The sequence below is a fragment of the Coffea arabica genome, chromosome 9e (genome assembly GCF_036785885.1).
Source record: "Coffea arabica cultivar ET-39 chromosome 9e, Coffea Arabica ET-39 HiFi, whole genome shotgun sequence".
NCBI lineage: Eukaryota > Viridiplantae > Streptophyta > Magnoliopsida > Gentianales > Rubiaceae > Coffea > Coffea arabica.
The window spans coordinates 34,965,302-34,978,398 of NC_092327.1; the positions used below are offsets into that span (position 1 = coordinate 34,965,302).

General features: G+C 31.1%; 1 protein-coding gene across 2 annotated transcripts; it reads left to right on the forward strand.

Annotated features, from left to right (window-relative positions):
* The first annotated feature begins 9,263 nt into the window (after positions 1–9,263).
* LOC113710335 ((+)-neomenthol dehydrogenase-like) lies at positions 9,264–12,788 on the forward strand. Of its 2 annotated transcripts, XM_027233284.2 has the most exons (6): positions 9,264–9,419; positions 9,529–9,775; positions 10,729–10,803; positions 11,788–11,967; positions 12,247–12,370; positions 12,497–12,788. In XM_027233284.2, exons 1-6 carry the CDS (start codon positions 9,391–9,393, stop codon positions 12,625–12,627), a joined length of 786 nt encoding a protein of 261 aa, XP_027089085.1. In that variant the 5' UTR covers positions 9,264–9,390; the 3' UTR covers positions 12,628–12,788. The 2 variants fall into 2 exon arrangements, with proteins under 2 accessions (XP_027089085.1, XP_027089084.1); XM_027233283.2 differs by having other exon boundaries at positions 12,247–12,788.
* The last annotated feature ends 309 nt before the right edge of the window (positions 12,789–13,097 follow it).

The following is a 13,097-nucleotide window of genomic DNA, read 5'->3' on the forward strand; positions in this document are numbered from 1 at the left end:
AATTTTTAGAAGTACCTATAATCATTCTTTCCAAATAATAGATAAATAGACAAGGATATATTTAACAGGTGCCCTATGCCCATAGGATACTCATTAAGATATATTTCAGATGTCATATTATTTGAAATGTAATATTAATTAGAGAAAGTAAATAAATACAAGAGATGGTAGGTAAGATTAAATAGAGAAAGTATACAAATGTAAGGGAGAATAATAATTGTTAGTATGTGTATATATATGTTAAGTTAGGTGAATGTTAGGTATGTTAATGGATAACCCATTAGTTAGAAAAACCCCTTAAATTCTAATCTATTCTTCATATATTGATTTATTTTTATTAATCATCCGCAAATTCTATGGCAGCATCTATTACTTTAGGAAAGCAAAAAGTCCAAATGCCAATGATCTCTTTTCTCCCTCCTTGTTGATGTTCATTATCAAACTTATTACATGTAATCCTAATTTTTTTCGAATGAGTTGTAGACGTAGGCATTATCACGGAGAAGAAACACTAAATTGGGGTTTTATCATGACCAATGCTACAAGCTTCCGAAATACAATGGGATCTTGGTAAGGTTGATCATTATGAGTGTTACTGCGAATTTGATTGGAAGGTTTAATGGCAAAACGAGGGAGATTCACTAATTCGCTATTTAGTAAAAATTCACGAAATGACAAAATCCATAAAAATTATACAACAGACTCTGGAAGGAATTTGGACTATAGTTCTTATGTTTCATAATTAATTAGCTCTCAAGTCTAAATTTAAAATGTAGCATTTCTCTTTTTTTCCCCCTTCTCTTGATCAACGACGGTAATACTGCATAAAATTAAACTTAAAAGTTTATATTATGTGCCAATTTTTTGATAATTTATAGAAAGATGTTACTGTAGTAATTAGTATAACTACATCTGATCTTAGTTCGAATATGCCTACATACAAATTGGTTTGTAATTTCAGTTTATATTTTTAATTTGCTTGTTGACAGATAACGGATTTTAGATCTCAGTGAAGCCAAAATTTTGGAGGTGTATCACTAACTCTGACTTACAAGATTTAACTATAAGGTGCAAGAATTTGAACCTCAAATTTAGAATCAGGACTGTATTCATCTATAGATCAATCACTTTATATTGAACACTTGACGATTCAACGATGGCATATTAGTTCCTAGAAAAGAATGAAAATTGAAACGTGGGTCACAAGAATGAATTATTTGTAAATTCGCACATCGCGCAGGAGCATCATACGTAGCATGAAGGTGATGAATTTATTACAAAAAGATGAATACAAAAAGATCATCAAAACATTCATCAAAAACTAATGAAAGAAGCCTGCCAAATCCAGATATATATTCTAACACCTGATTGATTTGTTGCATATGGTATACATGAAATATTGAGATGTGAAAATGTACCATATGAATTCGTAAAACGTGTTACACCATTGTGCCATTCACGGATTCAATTTAGAGAATTTGTCATCTCTTTTATGTTCTTTTATTACAAGTTCTAAAATTTATGTCTTCACAAATTGTATGTACATCACAAACATCATAATAATATTTACTACAAATATCTAAGTTGGTACCCTAAAATCTCATTATTGATGTAACAATTGGTAAAGCATACTCATGTGCTTCTCCATGCGAGACTTGGTTGATGCAATTACCTCGAAAAGAAAATCAATGGAACATCGGGTCCAATCACATCAAACCCATCAATTTGGGAGAAAGAGAAGGGATACCTTTATGGTGGGAACCTGCCTATAGTAGGAAGACGGAGACGTTAAATTATTGTACAGCACGTGGAGAGGAAATATACCAGAACCGTCTGCAAATGCCAAAAAGCACACTGACTTCCGTACAAGTTGAAACAGGAAGTGTTTTTGCATGTTAAAACCAGAGGCATTTATGTATTTGTAAATGTACCCATTACGATTGGAAATATATTGCAAATACCTTGGACAAAAAATGTGCATAAAGAAGGTACCGAAATTTTAAGAAATAATAAATGATTATCGCACACGCGTGGGGGATAATAATTTGGAAGAAGAAAAAGTGGAGGTAAACCAAAGGATTCAAACCTTTATTATATTTATATACATATATAAATTTAGTGATATTTATATACATATATAAATTTAGTGACCAAGTGTTCAGCTTAAGCATCCGGGAAAATGGTCCCATGACTATCGTTATGGTAAAAAAACTTATTATAATAGATTATAATAAATTTAGCAACCATTTGATTACCTGTTGGACTTATCCACTTGAATAGGATTATGCGTAAAAATAAGGACGTAAGTTTGTCATCTAAAATAGTAAGTTAACGTAATAAACTAGTAATTTTGCAGCCCAAAACGTGAATTGAAAGTATTACGAAACATACTTTTTAAAGAGATAAATTACAATTTTTATCCTCAATATACTTTTGAGGGAGTAAGTTTATTTGAAGTAATAGTATGTTTTTATACATAAATAATCATTTTTACTTATACTATAGTAAATTTGATTAATGACAAAAACATGCTAATTTATGGCAAAAATTCTCTATTATGCTTAAAAAACTTATGCCAAGCCCATATTTTATTATTTAAAATAACACTAAAATGTTTTATTAATGATTAAAACTGAGTACCTTACTTAGTAAGTAATGTTAATATACTTGTATAAATACTTGATCGTATGTGAAAAATTTAGTATTTTTGAAATTTATACATAATTAAATTTTTTCTGTTGCAGTTTAAAAAAAAAAAAGTAAGCGAAAATTTTTTTTTCGCAGAGCACCAAAATTCACAAGTGAAAATAGTTTGTCTGAAAAGGAAAGATACAGCTGAATAACATTGTTTAAAGTACCAAATAAATAGATGTAAAATGCAGGTTAAAAATTGGTAGTTTGACATATAATAAAGGAAAGTCATAAAAATCAGGCCATTTATGGAAAAAGTTTTCATTAATAAAAATTCCAGCTCTTCACGGCTTTCTTACCAGTCCTCCAAAGCATGAGCAAAGTGCCAATAATTGAAATAGTAATCTTTTCGATTTATACAGAATTAATTTATTTTTTGCAAATAAAAAAAATAATTGAAAATTTTTATCAGAAAGCACATAAGTCAAAATGATTGGTCTAAAAGGGAAAGGAATAGCAGATATGTACAGTACTTGTATTTCACGTTCGAAGGACTACAGTGATGTTTTTGACAATACCCCGAAAAATATGCAATGCAAACGGAACCGATTCTTCATTATTTAAAATACCAAATCTGTGATTGTGTTTTAACTGTTATCTATTGGTATTCTAAAGTATCATTTTTTCATCCAATACCACCTCTTTAACACCCGTTTTCCCTTAAAAAAATTATTTATTGGATGAAAAAAATAAACCTTTTATGCAATAAAATACTAGCTCTTTATGCCTTTCCTCCATTATAAGAACAGAGTACTCATTTTTCCCAAGAAAAATTAATGGATAAAATAAAATAAAATAAAACCGATTTTAGGTTAAAACACTAGCTCTTTATGAATTTTCTCCATTATAAGAGCACAGTACCCATTTTCCTCATCAAAAATTTTATTTATCGGATAAAATAAAAATAAACCCGTTTTCTCATAAAACACTAGTTCTTTATGACATTTCTCCATTATAAGAATAAAGTACCCATTTTCTCACAAAAATTTATTTATCGCCTAAACTTAAAATAAACCCATTTTTTAATAAAATACTAACTCTTTAGCACTTTCCTCCATTATAAGAATACAGTACCGATTTTTACATAAACAAAATTTATTTATCGACTAAACTAAAATGAAATCCGTTTTCCAATAAAACACTAGTTCTTTATAACTTTTCTCCATTATAAGAACAAAGTACCCATTTTGTCATTAAAAAATTTATTTATCGGCTAAACTAAAAATAAACCCATTTTTCAATAAAATACTATCTCTTTATCACGTTCCTCCGTTATAAAAACACAGTACCCATTTTTGCATATAAAAATTTTATTTATCGGATAAAATAAAATTAAATCTGTTTTCCAATAAAACACTAGCTTTATGGCTTTCCTCCATTATGAGAATAGAGTACCCATTTTTCATAAACAAATTTATTTATTGGATAAAATAAAAATAAATCAATATTTCAATAAAGCACCAGCTACTTATGGCTTTCCTCCATAAATTATCTATTTTCATACGTTAATTTATTAGTTAGATAAAATCAGAATGAAATTAGGTTGAACAATAAATTACCCTTTACGATGAAATTGAAATACAGAAAAGTAACCCATAGCAAGTTTTTACTCCATTTCCAATACAAAAATATGCTACAAATTCTTTTGGCAACTGCAAGACACCTCATTCATAAAGTCTCAAGAAAACTTTCCAACCATTATGCAAAAGCAACTTATTCATTCTAAATTTTTAGCATCAATTTGATTATTAGTTGGACGTATCCACCTAAATAGGATAATATGTATTTTCTGGGACATAAGACATAATAGGAATTAAACTTGCATTAATGTAGACCTAACAAAATGAGAGAAATAGCATAACAATTAATACAATAATAAGAATAACAGAGTTGGTATAACAAAATTAGTTTAGTCTACAAATTTATTTTTTTCTGCAGATAGTTCGCGAATATGACATTCAACCACCAAAAAAAAAAGACATCTATATCTATCTATATGTATTGCAGAGAGAATTTTAGATAAGGAGCTTTTCAAATTGTCAAAAGTTCGAATACTATTTTATTACATTTTTACATTTTTAAAATTAAGAAATGTTTATCTCACAACTAATCCTTTAATTGCTCGTACAAATCCTATAATCATGCTCATGTTTTTCCCATATTTCCCTCACATTTTCCCCACTAACTAATAAAATTAAAACTCCCGAAATTTAACTAACAGATAATAACCAACCATGTCAAATTAATATCTGCAAATTCCAATTAACATCTCACATTTACTGCTGACTTTACTGATAGTATTAACTAACAGTTATTACTGACATTCACAACTCACACTTACCACATTACTCATAGTAATAACTAACTGTTAATTTAAGATATTCGCAATAGCGAAAGTCACATATCCAAAATTTAGAAGCATGCAGAAATAATAATTTTCACAATTCAATGTATTTTATTGCCATAATATAGTTTACTCTCAGAATCATTCACAAAACTGCTGCACACTAATCCAATTGACCCATTTAATTGACCATCATATAAATTCAATACAGTGAAAAAATTACGTATCATACATTTTTCACTAAGGATAAAACTCAAGATTTTTTTTCTAAAGAGGCTAAAATGGATACTCAGTTTTTATAATGGAGAAAAGCCATAAAGAGTTAGTGTTTTATTGAACAATGGATTTATTTTAATTTCATCCGATAAATAGATTTGTTTATGCAAAAATGGGTACTCTGTTCTTATAATGGCGGAAAGCCATAAAGAGCTAGTGTTTTATTGAAAAATTGAATTTTCATGTATTTTATCCGACAAATAAATTGATTTATGGGAAAATTGGTGTTAAAGAGGTGGAATTTTTGTAGAGGGGCTGAAATGGGTGCTCTGTTTTTATATTAGAGGAAAGGCATAAAGAATTAGTGTTTTATTGAACAATGAATTTATTTTTATTTCATCCGATAAATAAATTTGTTTATGCAAAAATGGGTACTCTGTTCATATAATAGAGGAAAGTCATAAACAGCTACTGTTTTATTCAAAACTGAATTTTCATGTATTTTATCCGATAAATGAATTGGTTTATGAGAAAATTGGTGTTAAAGAGGTGAAATTTGACGGGAAAATGATACTTTACGATACCAATGGATAACAGTTACAACACAATCACAGATTTGATATTTTAAATAGTGAAGAATCGGTTCCATTTCAATTACATATTTTTTGGGATATTTTTCAAAAATAGCACTACAGTTCTTCGAACATAAACTATAGGTACTGTACGTATATGCTATTCTTTTCCCTTTTACACCATTTCTTTGACTTATGTGCTTTCTCATAAAAGATTCTCATTCATTTTTTAAATGGAAAAAATTAATGAAATATGTATAATTCGAATTAAATACTATTTTAATTATTGCCATTTTGCTCATACGTTGCAAGACTGATAAAAAAATCGTAAAGCGTTGCTATTTTTATGAATGACAACTTTTTCTGTAAATGGCCCGCTCTTTATGTCTTTTCTTTATTATATGTCAACGCACCAACTTTTAACGAGCATTTTACATCTAATTTATTTAGTACTATAAACAATGATATTCAGAATGTTTCTTTCCCCTTTAGACCAACAATTTTGACTTGTGGATTTTTGTGCTCTAAGAAAAAAGATTTTCTCTTACCTTTTTTTTTAAACTGCAAAAGAAAAAATCAAATTTTCCCCATAAATCTCAAAAATGCTTATTTATACACATACCATCAAGTATGTATACAAGTATAATAACTGTACTGACTAAGTAACGTACTCAGTTTTAATCATTAATAATACATTTTTATGTTATTTTAAATAACTCTAAAATATGGGCTACGTATAAGTTTTTTAAGCATAATACAATATTATGGCCATAAATTAGCATGTTTTTGTCATTAATCAAATTTACTATGTTATAACTAAAACTCACTATTTATGTATAAAAACATATTTTTACTTCAAATAAACTTACTCCCTCAAAAGTATATTTGGGATATACTATTATAATTTATCTGTTTAAAAAATATGTTTCATATTAATTACAATTTACCTTTTCGACTGCAAAAGTTACTAATTTATTACATTAATTTACTATTTTGAATGACAAATTTACTCCCTTATTTTTACCCGTAATCCTATTCAAGTGGATAGGTCTAACGGATAATCAAATGGTCACTAAAATTTTTAGAACCTATTATATCATGTCTAAAACTGTGTTGTTTACCATATCGATAGTTATGGGACCATTTTCTCGGATGCTTAAGCTGAACACTTGGGTACTAAATTTATATATGTATATAAATATAATGAAGGCTTGAATCCTTTCGTTTACCTCCACTTTTCCTTCTTCCAAATTATTATCCTCCACGTGTGTCCGATAATCATTTATTATTTCTTAAAATTTCGGTACCTTCTTTACGCACATTTTTTGTCCAAGGCATTTGCAACATTTTTCCATTGGTAATAGGTATATTTGCAAATACATAAATGCCTCTGATTTTAACATGCAATAACACTTTCTGGCCCAACTCGTACGGAAGCCAGTGCTTTATGGTTGCATCCGCAGACGATTCTCGTATATTTCCTCTTCACGCGTTGTGCAACAATTAAACGTCTCTGTTTGGACTGTATATAACGTCAACACGTGTCACTCTCTGCCAGCCTTCCTACCATAGGCATGTTCCCACCATAAAGGTATCCAGGGTTTGGAAAAATTTTACTCGTACAATCATATGTCATGTCACACACATCATTACTCCTGCCATGGGACCAAATGTGACAAATTTTTAAAGTTAACATTATTATTATTCTTGTGAATACTGATGAAGAGAGGAGAACTTATTGTATTTAAAATTAAATAGGATTAAAATCTTTCCTACATCGGATGAATTATAATTATGTAAGATTTAAATTTAAAATCGAACTTTTATACATGTATCACGGATCCAGCAGTAATAGTGTGAATATTGTCAATGTATGGTCCTGTTTGGTACTTGAGTTTTTTACCAAGTTTGTCTGCTACAAGTTTTTTGAAACTTTTAGCTACAGTAACCTAAAAAAATTTCTCAAAATTTTCAAACTATGCACTTCAAAATATTCAAAAGTTTACCTATTTCAAAAAATTTTTAAAAAACTTTTATAGTAAATTACAGTAAAATTTTAGATAAACACTTAAAAAATTTACTTAGACAAACGGGCCATAGTTAGAACACCTAGTTATCAGAGTCATAGTAATACAGGTAAAACACATCACTGGACAGTACAGTTATCAAAGTCATGCAGAAATAAATGCTCTGAAAGATCAATTTAATTTACAAGTAATATGTTACAAACCAAATTGAGAAACTTTTTTGCGGAGAAATGGATCATTCCCCACCACGAAAACCATACTTGGACGAAGACGTGGGATGGTCCCATCAGCTGGATAAACCGGTTTCTTTTTAGTTAAAAATCGTATGGCAATCGAATATTCCATGGCACTCACTTGCCTAACCAGGACAAAAATTGCAAAATAATGCGTTACATAAATATCAAGGGCATCATGTAAAACCACGAAATCTTGATTTAAAGGAGGCAATGCTGGCATATTAAATCAGTCCTAAAAAAATAGAAATTTTCATATAATTATTTAACATTATTTTAATCAAATTAAGATTTTAGTAATACTACTATTGGAGTCAAGTTATGGTAATTTCATTATTTAGAAATTAATATTTTATTAGAAAGTTTTTGGTGATTGTAAGACTTGTTTACCAAATCATCTAATCTTTAAATGGGGAGTCTTAATATTATTATTAGTCAAGAAGAGTGAAAATTTGAGAGCGTTGAATTTGAAAGCATTAGCATTGTTTTTATGGTGTGTGATTAATATATTATTTTTGGTATTATTTCTCTTCTCCCACACATATATATATCTCTTAAGTTTTGAACCTCGAAAACTTTGGCTCTTTTAATGCAAATATGGACGACAAACAAAAGAGACGTCCGGTGATAAAACCATAATGATTGTAAAATTAAACTTTCAAAAATTTTGACAATTACCATTAGTCAAGACGTGTTTACATACAAAGATCCAAGCATAAACAACTTTTTTGGATGCTTACCAATCAAAGGGGTTCAATTTGAATATTCGAAACAAGTGTGCATATTGGTTAGCAAAGTTGGTTGTTCAACTAGTTAGGAATGCTGAATGAGAAGGAAATTTTTTCATGTGGCTTTAGGAGAGTGCACAAAATGATTACAAAGGAAGTAGAGATGTTGTATCAAACATTGTGATATCAAGTTAATGCAATCAAATTGATTTTCGATAAAAAAAAAAAAAAAAAAATTTGGATCCTCGAAACAATTACACATACAACACCTTAGCCCCCACGCTATAAACCCGGGGACAAACGCCAGGCAAACCTTTTCACGCCTTTGTGCTTCACTGATATCTGTAGCAATAGAAAACTCACGACTTCAGATGCTTGTTACTTGCTCGTAAAGGCGTGACAGAAACACCAGCCCAAATTTACGCCAACTCCTCTTACTGATTAAAGCGTGCATTTTTTTTTGCAAGAAAAGTCAACGAGAAACGTGACTATTCCTTATCCATCAAATTCCTGGAAAAATGAAGGAAAGGTCATTCTGATTCCCCCTGTCCAGTGCCCACTCTTCCAACTTATCAGGCCATGGCAGAAGCAATTAGTTCTTCAAAAAGGTAAACGTCCTATGAATTCGTATAAGAATTGGGCTGTCTCCAAGTTCATTCTTAATCAAGAACCAACTTTTGGTTCTTTTGTGATTTGTTATTAATCTTTTTCTTGCAGATATGCAGTTGTGACAGGGGCAAATAAAGGGATTGGCTATGGAATTTGCAGGCAGTTAGCTTCTAATGGAATCACAGTGGTATTGACAGCTAGAAATGTGAAGGGGGGACTTGAAGCTGTTGAGAGTTTTAAAGGGCTTGATTTCTTTGACAATATAGTTTTTCATCAGCTTGATGTGGTTGATCCTTCAAGTATTGCATCTCTTGCTGAATTCATCAGAATACATTATGGAAGACTTGATATTCTGGTAATAATTAAATTGCTCCAATTCTGAAAACTGTAGTTTCCGACTGAAAATGCTTTCTCTGCTTGCTAGATGAAGGAAAAAAAATCCAGGCTTTCGTGCAAGAAAAATATCTTGGTGAATCACCTAACAAAATCTGAATCAAAGAGCTTGATATTTATCATTCTTGCATTCCTGGGCCTTATTTAGGCCTTTTTTGGGTGCGCAAGTCCTTATATAATCCCAGTCATTCTCTAAAAGGTTTTGGATTGGATGCCTTGGTTTTGAAATTAGTGTCTGCATCCAAATTTCTTAAAATCCTTTGCCACTGAAAGCGTATACTTGGTTCATTTCATGTGTATATGAGCAGATATGAACTCTTAAATGGAGAATTTTTTGCAATCGTTGTAATGAATTGCTCTACGTGGGAAGACATAAAATTGCAGTTATTATTGGGAAGAGGATGAAATTGCATAGTCAAGTTGGTGTAGTGGCATCTTGGTGAACTAAAGCAGGATGCACTTTTGAAATACATTGGCTTCATATTCTTTTTTAATCTTTTTCTCTCTTTGGAGGTCTACTTAGCTTCTACATGGTTGAGAACCTTAATGTTTTATTAACTTTTTGTAACAACTCTGCAGTCTTGTAACTTGACTTCTTTCAGCGTTCTCCCAGGTTAAAAACTAAAAATGGTCTTTTTGACTGCTGTTGTTTTTGGGGGTGATCTTGTGTATGAAAGTTCCTTCCTCTTGGGAAGCAAGAAAATGGTGGGGTTTACAGGAAGTTGGGAACTGAGATCTGTGCACTAAAAAACTACTTTTTCAATTTTTTATAGTTCGAGAATTGTGACTTAACATTAACAGGATACTCATATATAATGCAGTGCACTAAAAAACTACTTTTTCACTTTTTTACAGTTCGAGAATTGTGACTTAGAACATTAACAGGATACTCATATATAAGCTTTTGTTTTCCAGGTGAATAATGCAGGGATTCTTGGAGTTGATATGGATGTTGATGCTTTAAGAGCTTCTGGATATGGATCTGGTGGAGTGAGTCATTTCTGACTGTTAGCTTCTAATTGGCATTTTTTGCTGCTAAGTTCATGATAGACTATGCATGTTGAAATTGTAGCTAAATGAGGACTTCAGCCCTTGGAATGGATGCTTGAAATTTACAGCTATTGATTTATGTTGATTTACATCATCTGCATCAGGCAAGGACTATTCATACTTGTTCATGATTCTTAGCATCCATGGGAAGCTACTTATGTTTACAGCTGTATGTTAGAGCTTCTGTAGAATAATAACAAGGTTATAGTACCCTAGTTTTGGAGTTAATGATTGTTTCATACTTGTTGCTGAAAAATGAAGGCCGAAAGTGTAAATGCTTTCAGAATTCTTTATTAATTTAAAGTATTCTGTTTCCAATATTGTCTGTAATTGCTTCCTCTGGATAGTAATAGCATTACAATGGTCCAGTTGCGAGCAACATTTTCTTTGGCCAAAGTTACATCTTGTTTGATAAGAGATGAATTCATTAGTTCTAACTTTGCAATAATCAATTATGATTTGCAAATCAGAGCTCTGCGTACCTAATATCTTCTAGGAAAAGATCAAGTTTGAAGCCTTTTGACCTGCAAAGGTCATCTTTAATTGCCACAACCCAAACTGTGAAACTGATTTCTCTTTTGTGTTTTGATGTACTTATATGTGCACGTACTATGGTTACACATTGTGATGCATTTTTTTAACTAATAAGTTTGATGATGTGTGTAACATTCATAATCATTCAACCTTATTTGCAGAGTAATGTTTTATCACCATTTCAGTTATCTTATTTTCTTCTCCCAAGTTTTTCTGTTTACACTAGCCATGTGTTGGCAATGCTATCTTCTGGAAAACAAAAAAACAGTAACTTTGCAGGAATCCCTCCCTTCTGAATAAGTTGAATTGTGCAAATACATAGCAAGTAGTTGAATAATTGCCCTTCACTTTAGGTAGTTGTTGAAGTGCTGATTACCTTCAATCATGCAGCCTGATGGATCACATATAGATTGGAATGGCATCTCGACTGAGACATATGACTTGGCAGTAGAATGTCTGCAGACAAACTACTATGGTGCAAAAAGAATGATTGAAGCATTTCTTCCTCTCCTTTACTTATCTGATTCACCAAGGATCGTAAATGTTTCTTCATCAATGGGAAAGTTAAAGGTACTAAAATCTCAGATTGTGTTCTTTCATACGAAATTTAGGACTCCAAATGAGTGCTGTTTTATACCAAGCTTAGTTGGAAACAGGATACAGATGCGTTGACTAGACCTGGCAAACTAAAATGTCATACTTGCCTAAGTTTGTTGAGACAATGCCAAAGTTGTACCTTGGCCAAACGTGCTGTGTCTTTAAAGATAATCTCTTTCTGTTTCATATTTTCATTTTTCATGTCTTATGGTCAATGGAAAGATGTTTTTGACTCATTTGATCATGTTTCAGCACATACCCAGTGAATGGGCTAAAGGAGTACTAAATGATTTTGGAAACCTTACAGAGGAGAGAGTGGATGAGGTGGTGAATGAATTTCTCAAGGATTTTAAAGAGGGTTCACTTAAAGCAAAAGGTTGGCCTCCATATACGTCAGCATATACAGTTTCAAAGGCTGCTATGAATGCATATACTAGGGTTCTTGCTAAAAAGCACCCAAAGTTTCGTATAAATTGTGTTTGTCCTGGTTTTGTAAAAACAGATGGAAACTTCAATACTGGTCATTTAACTGTTGAAGAAGGTGCTGAAAGTCCAGTAAGACTAGCTCTACTGGCTGATGATGGTTCTTCTGGTATGTTCTTTGTTCGAAATGAAGTTTCTTCTTTTGAATAAAAGTATTGATGGAACACTTGAAAGAGGATGATGTATTATCTTACTATACAACTTATGGAAAAGTATGTACTTTAGCTCATCGGTTTAGAAATAGTGGGTTTGTTTGGATAGTGTATTATTTGAAATATTATTTGGAATAATTACTGTAGCACTTTTTATGATGTGATGTATGTGAGATAATAAGGTGATTGGAAATAAAAAAAGGTAGGTTGGGAAATGTGTTTATGATGCAAGCGAAATATTATTTGAGATAATTTGGGTATCCAAATACTATCAGTATCATTTTGCTAAATATTGAAAACTAAGGCCAAGCTAGTGATGGCTACAAATTTTGGTTTTGCTCAAATCCTGAGGTTCAAATGGTTCTTTCATTGCTGACAGATCACTCATCCAAATTGCTTAACCAAGATGACAAAATTTGAGTAAATTGACTGGAATCGGATCCCTTTCCTCTTCCTGGTCCTTTCTAT

Bases quoted from the DNA above. Each gene is read 5' to 3' on its own strand.
- LOC113710335 (XM_027233283.2), top strand. From the start codon at position 9,391: ATGGCAGAAGCAATTAGTTCTTCAAAAAG. The intron at 9,420-9,528 runs GTAAACGTCCTA...TTTTTCTTGCAG, and splicing joins GCAATTAGTTCTTCAAAAAG to ATATGCAGTTGTGACAGGGG. The intron at 10,804-11,787 runs GTGAGTCATTTC...TCAATCATGCAG, and splicing joins CTGGATATGGATCTGGTGGA to CCTGATGGATCACATATAGA.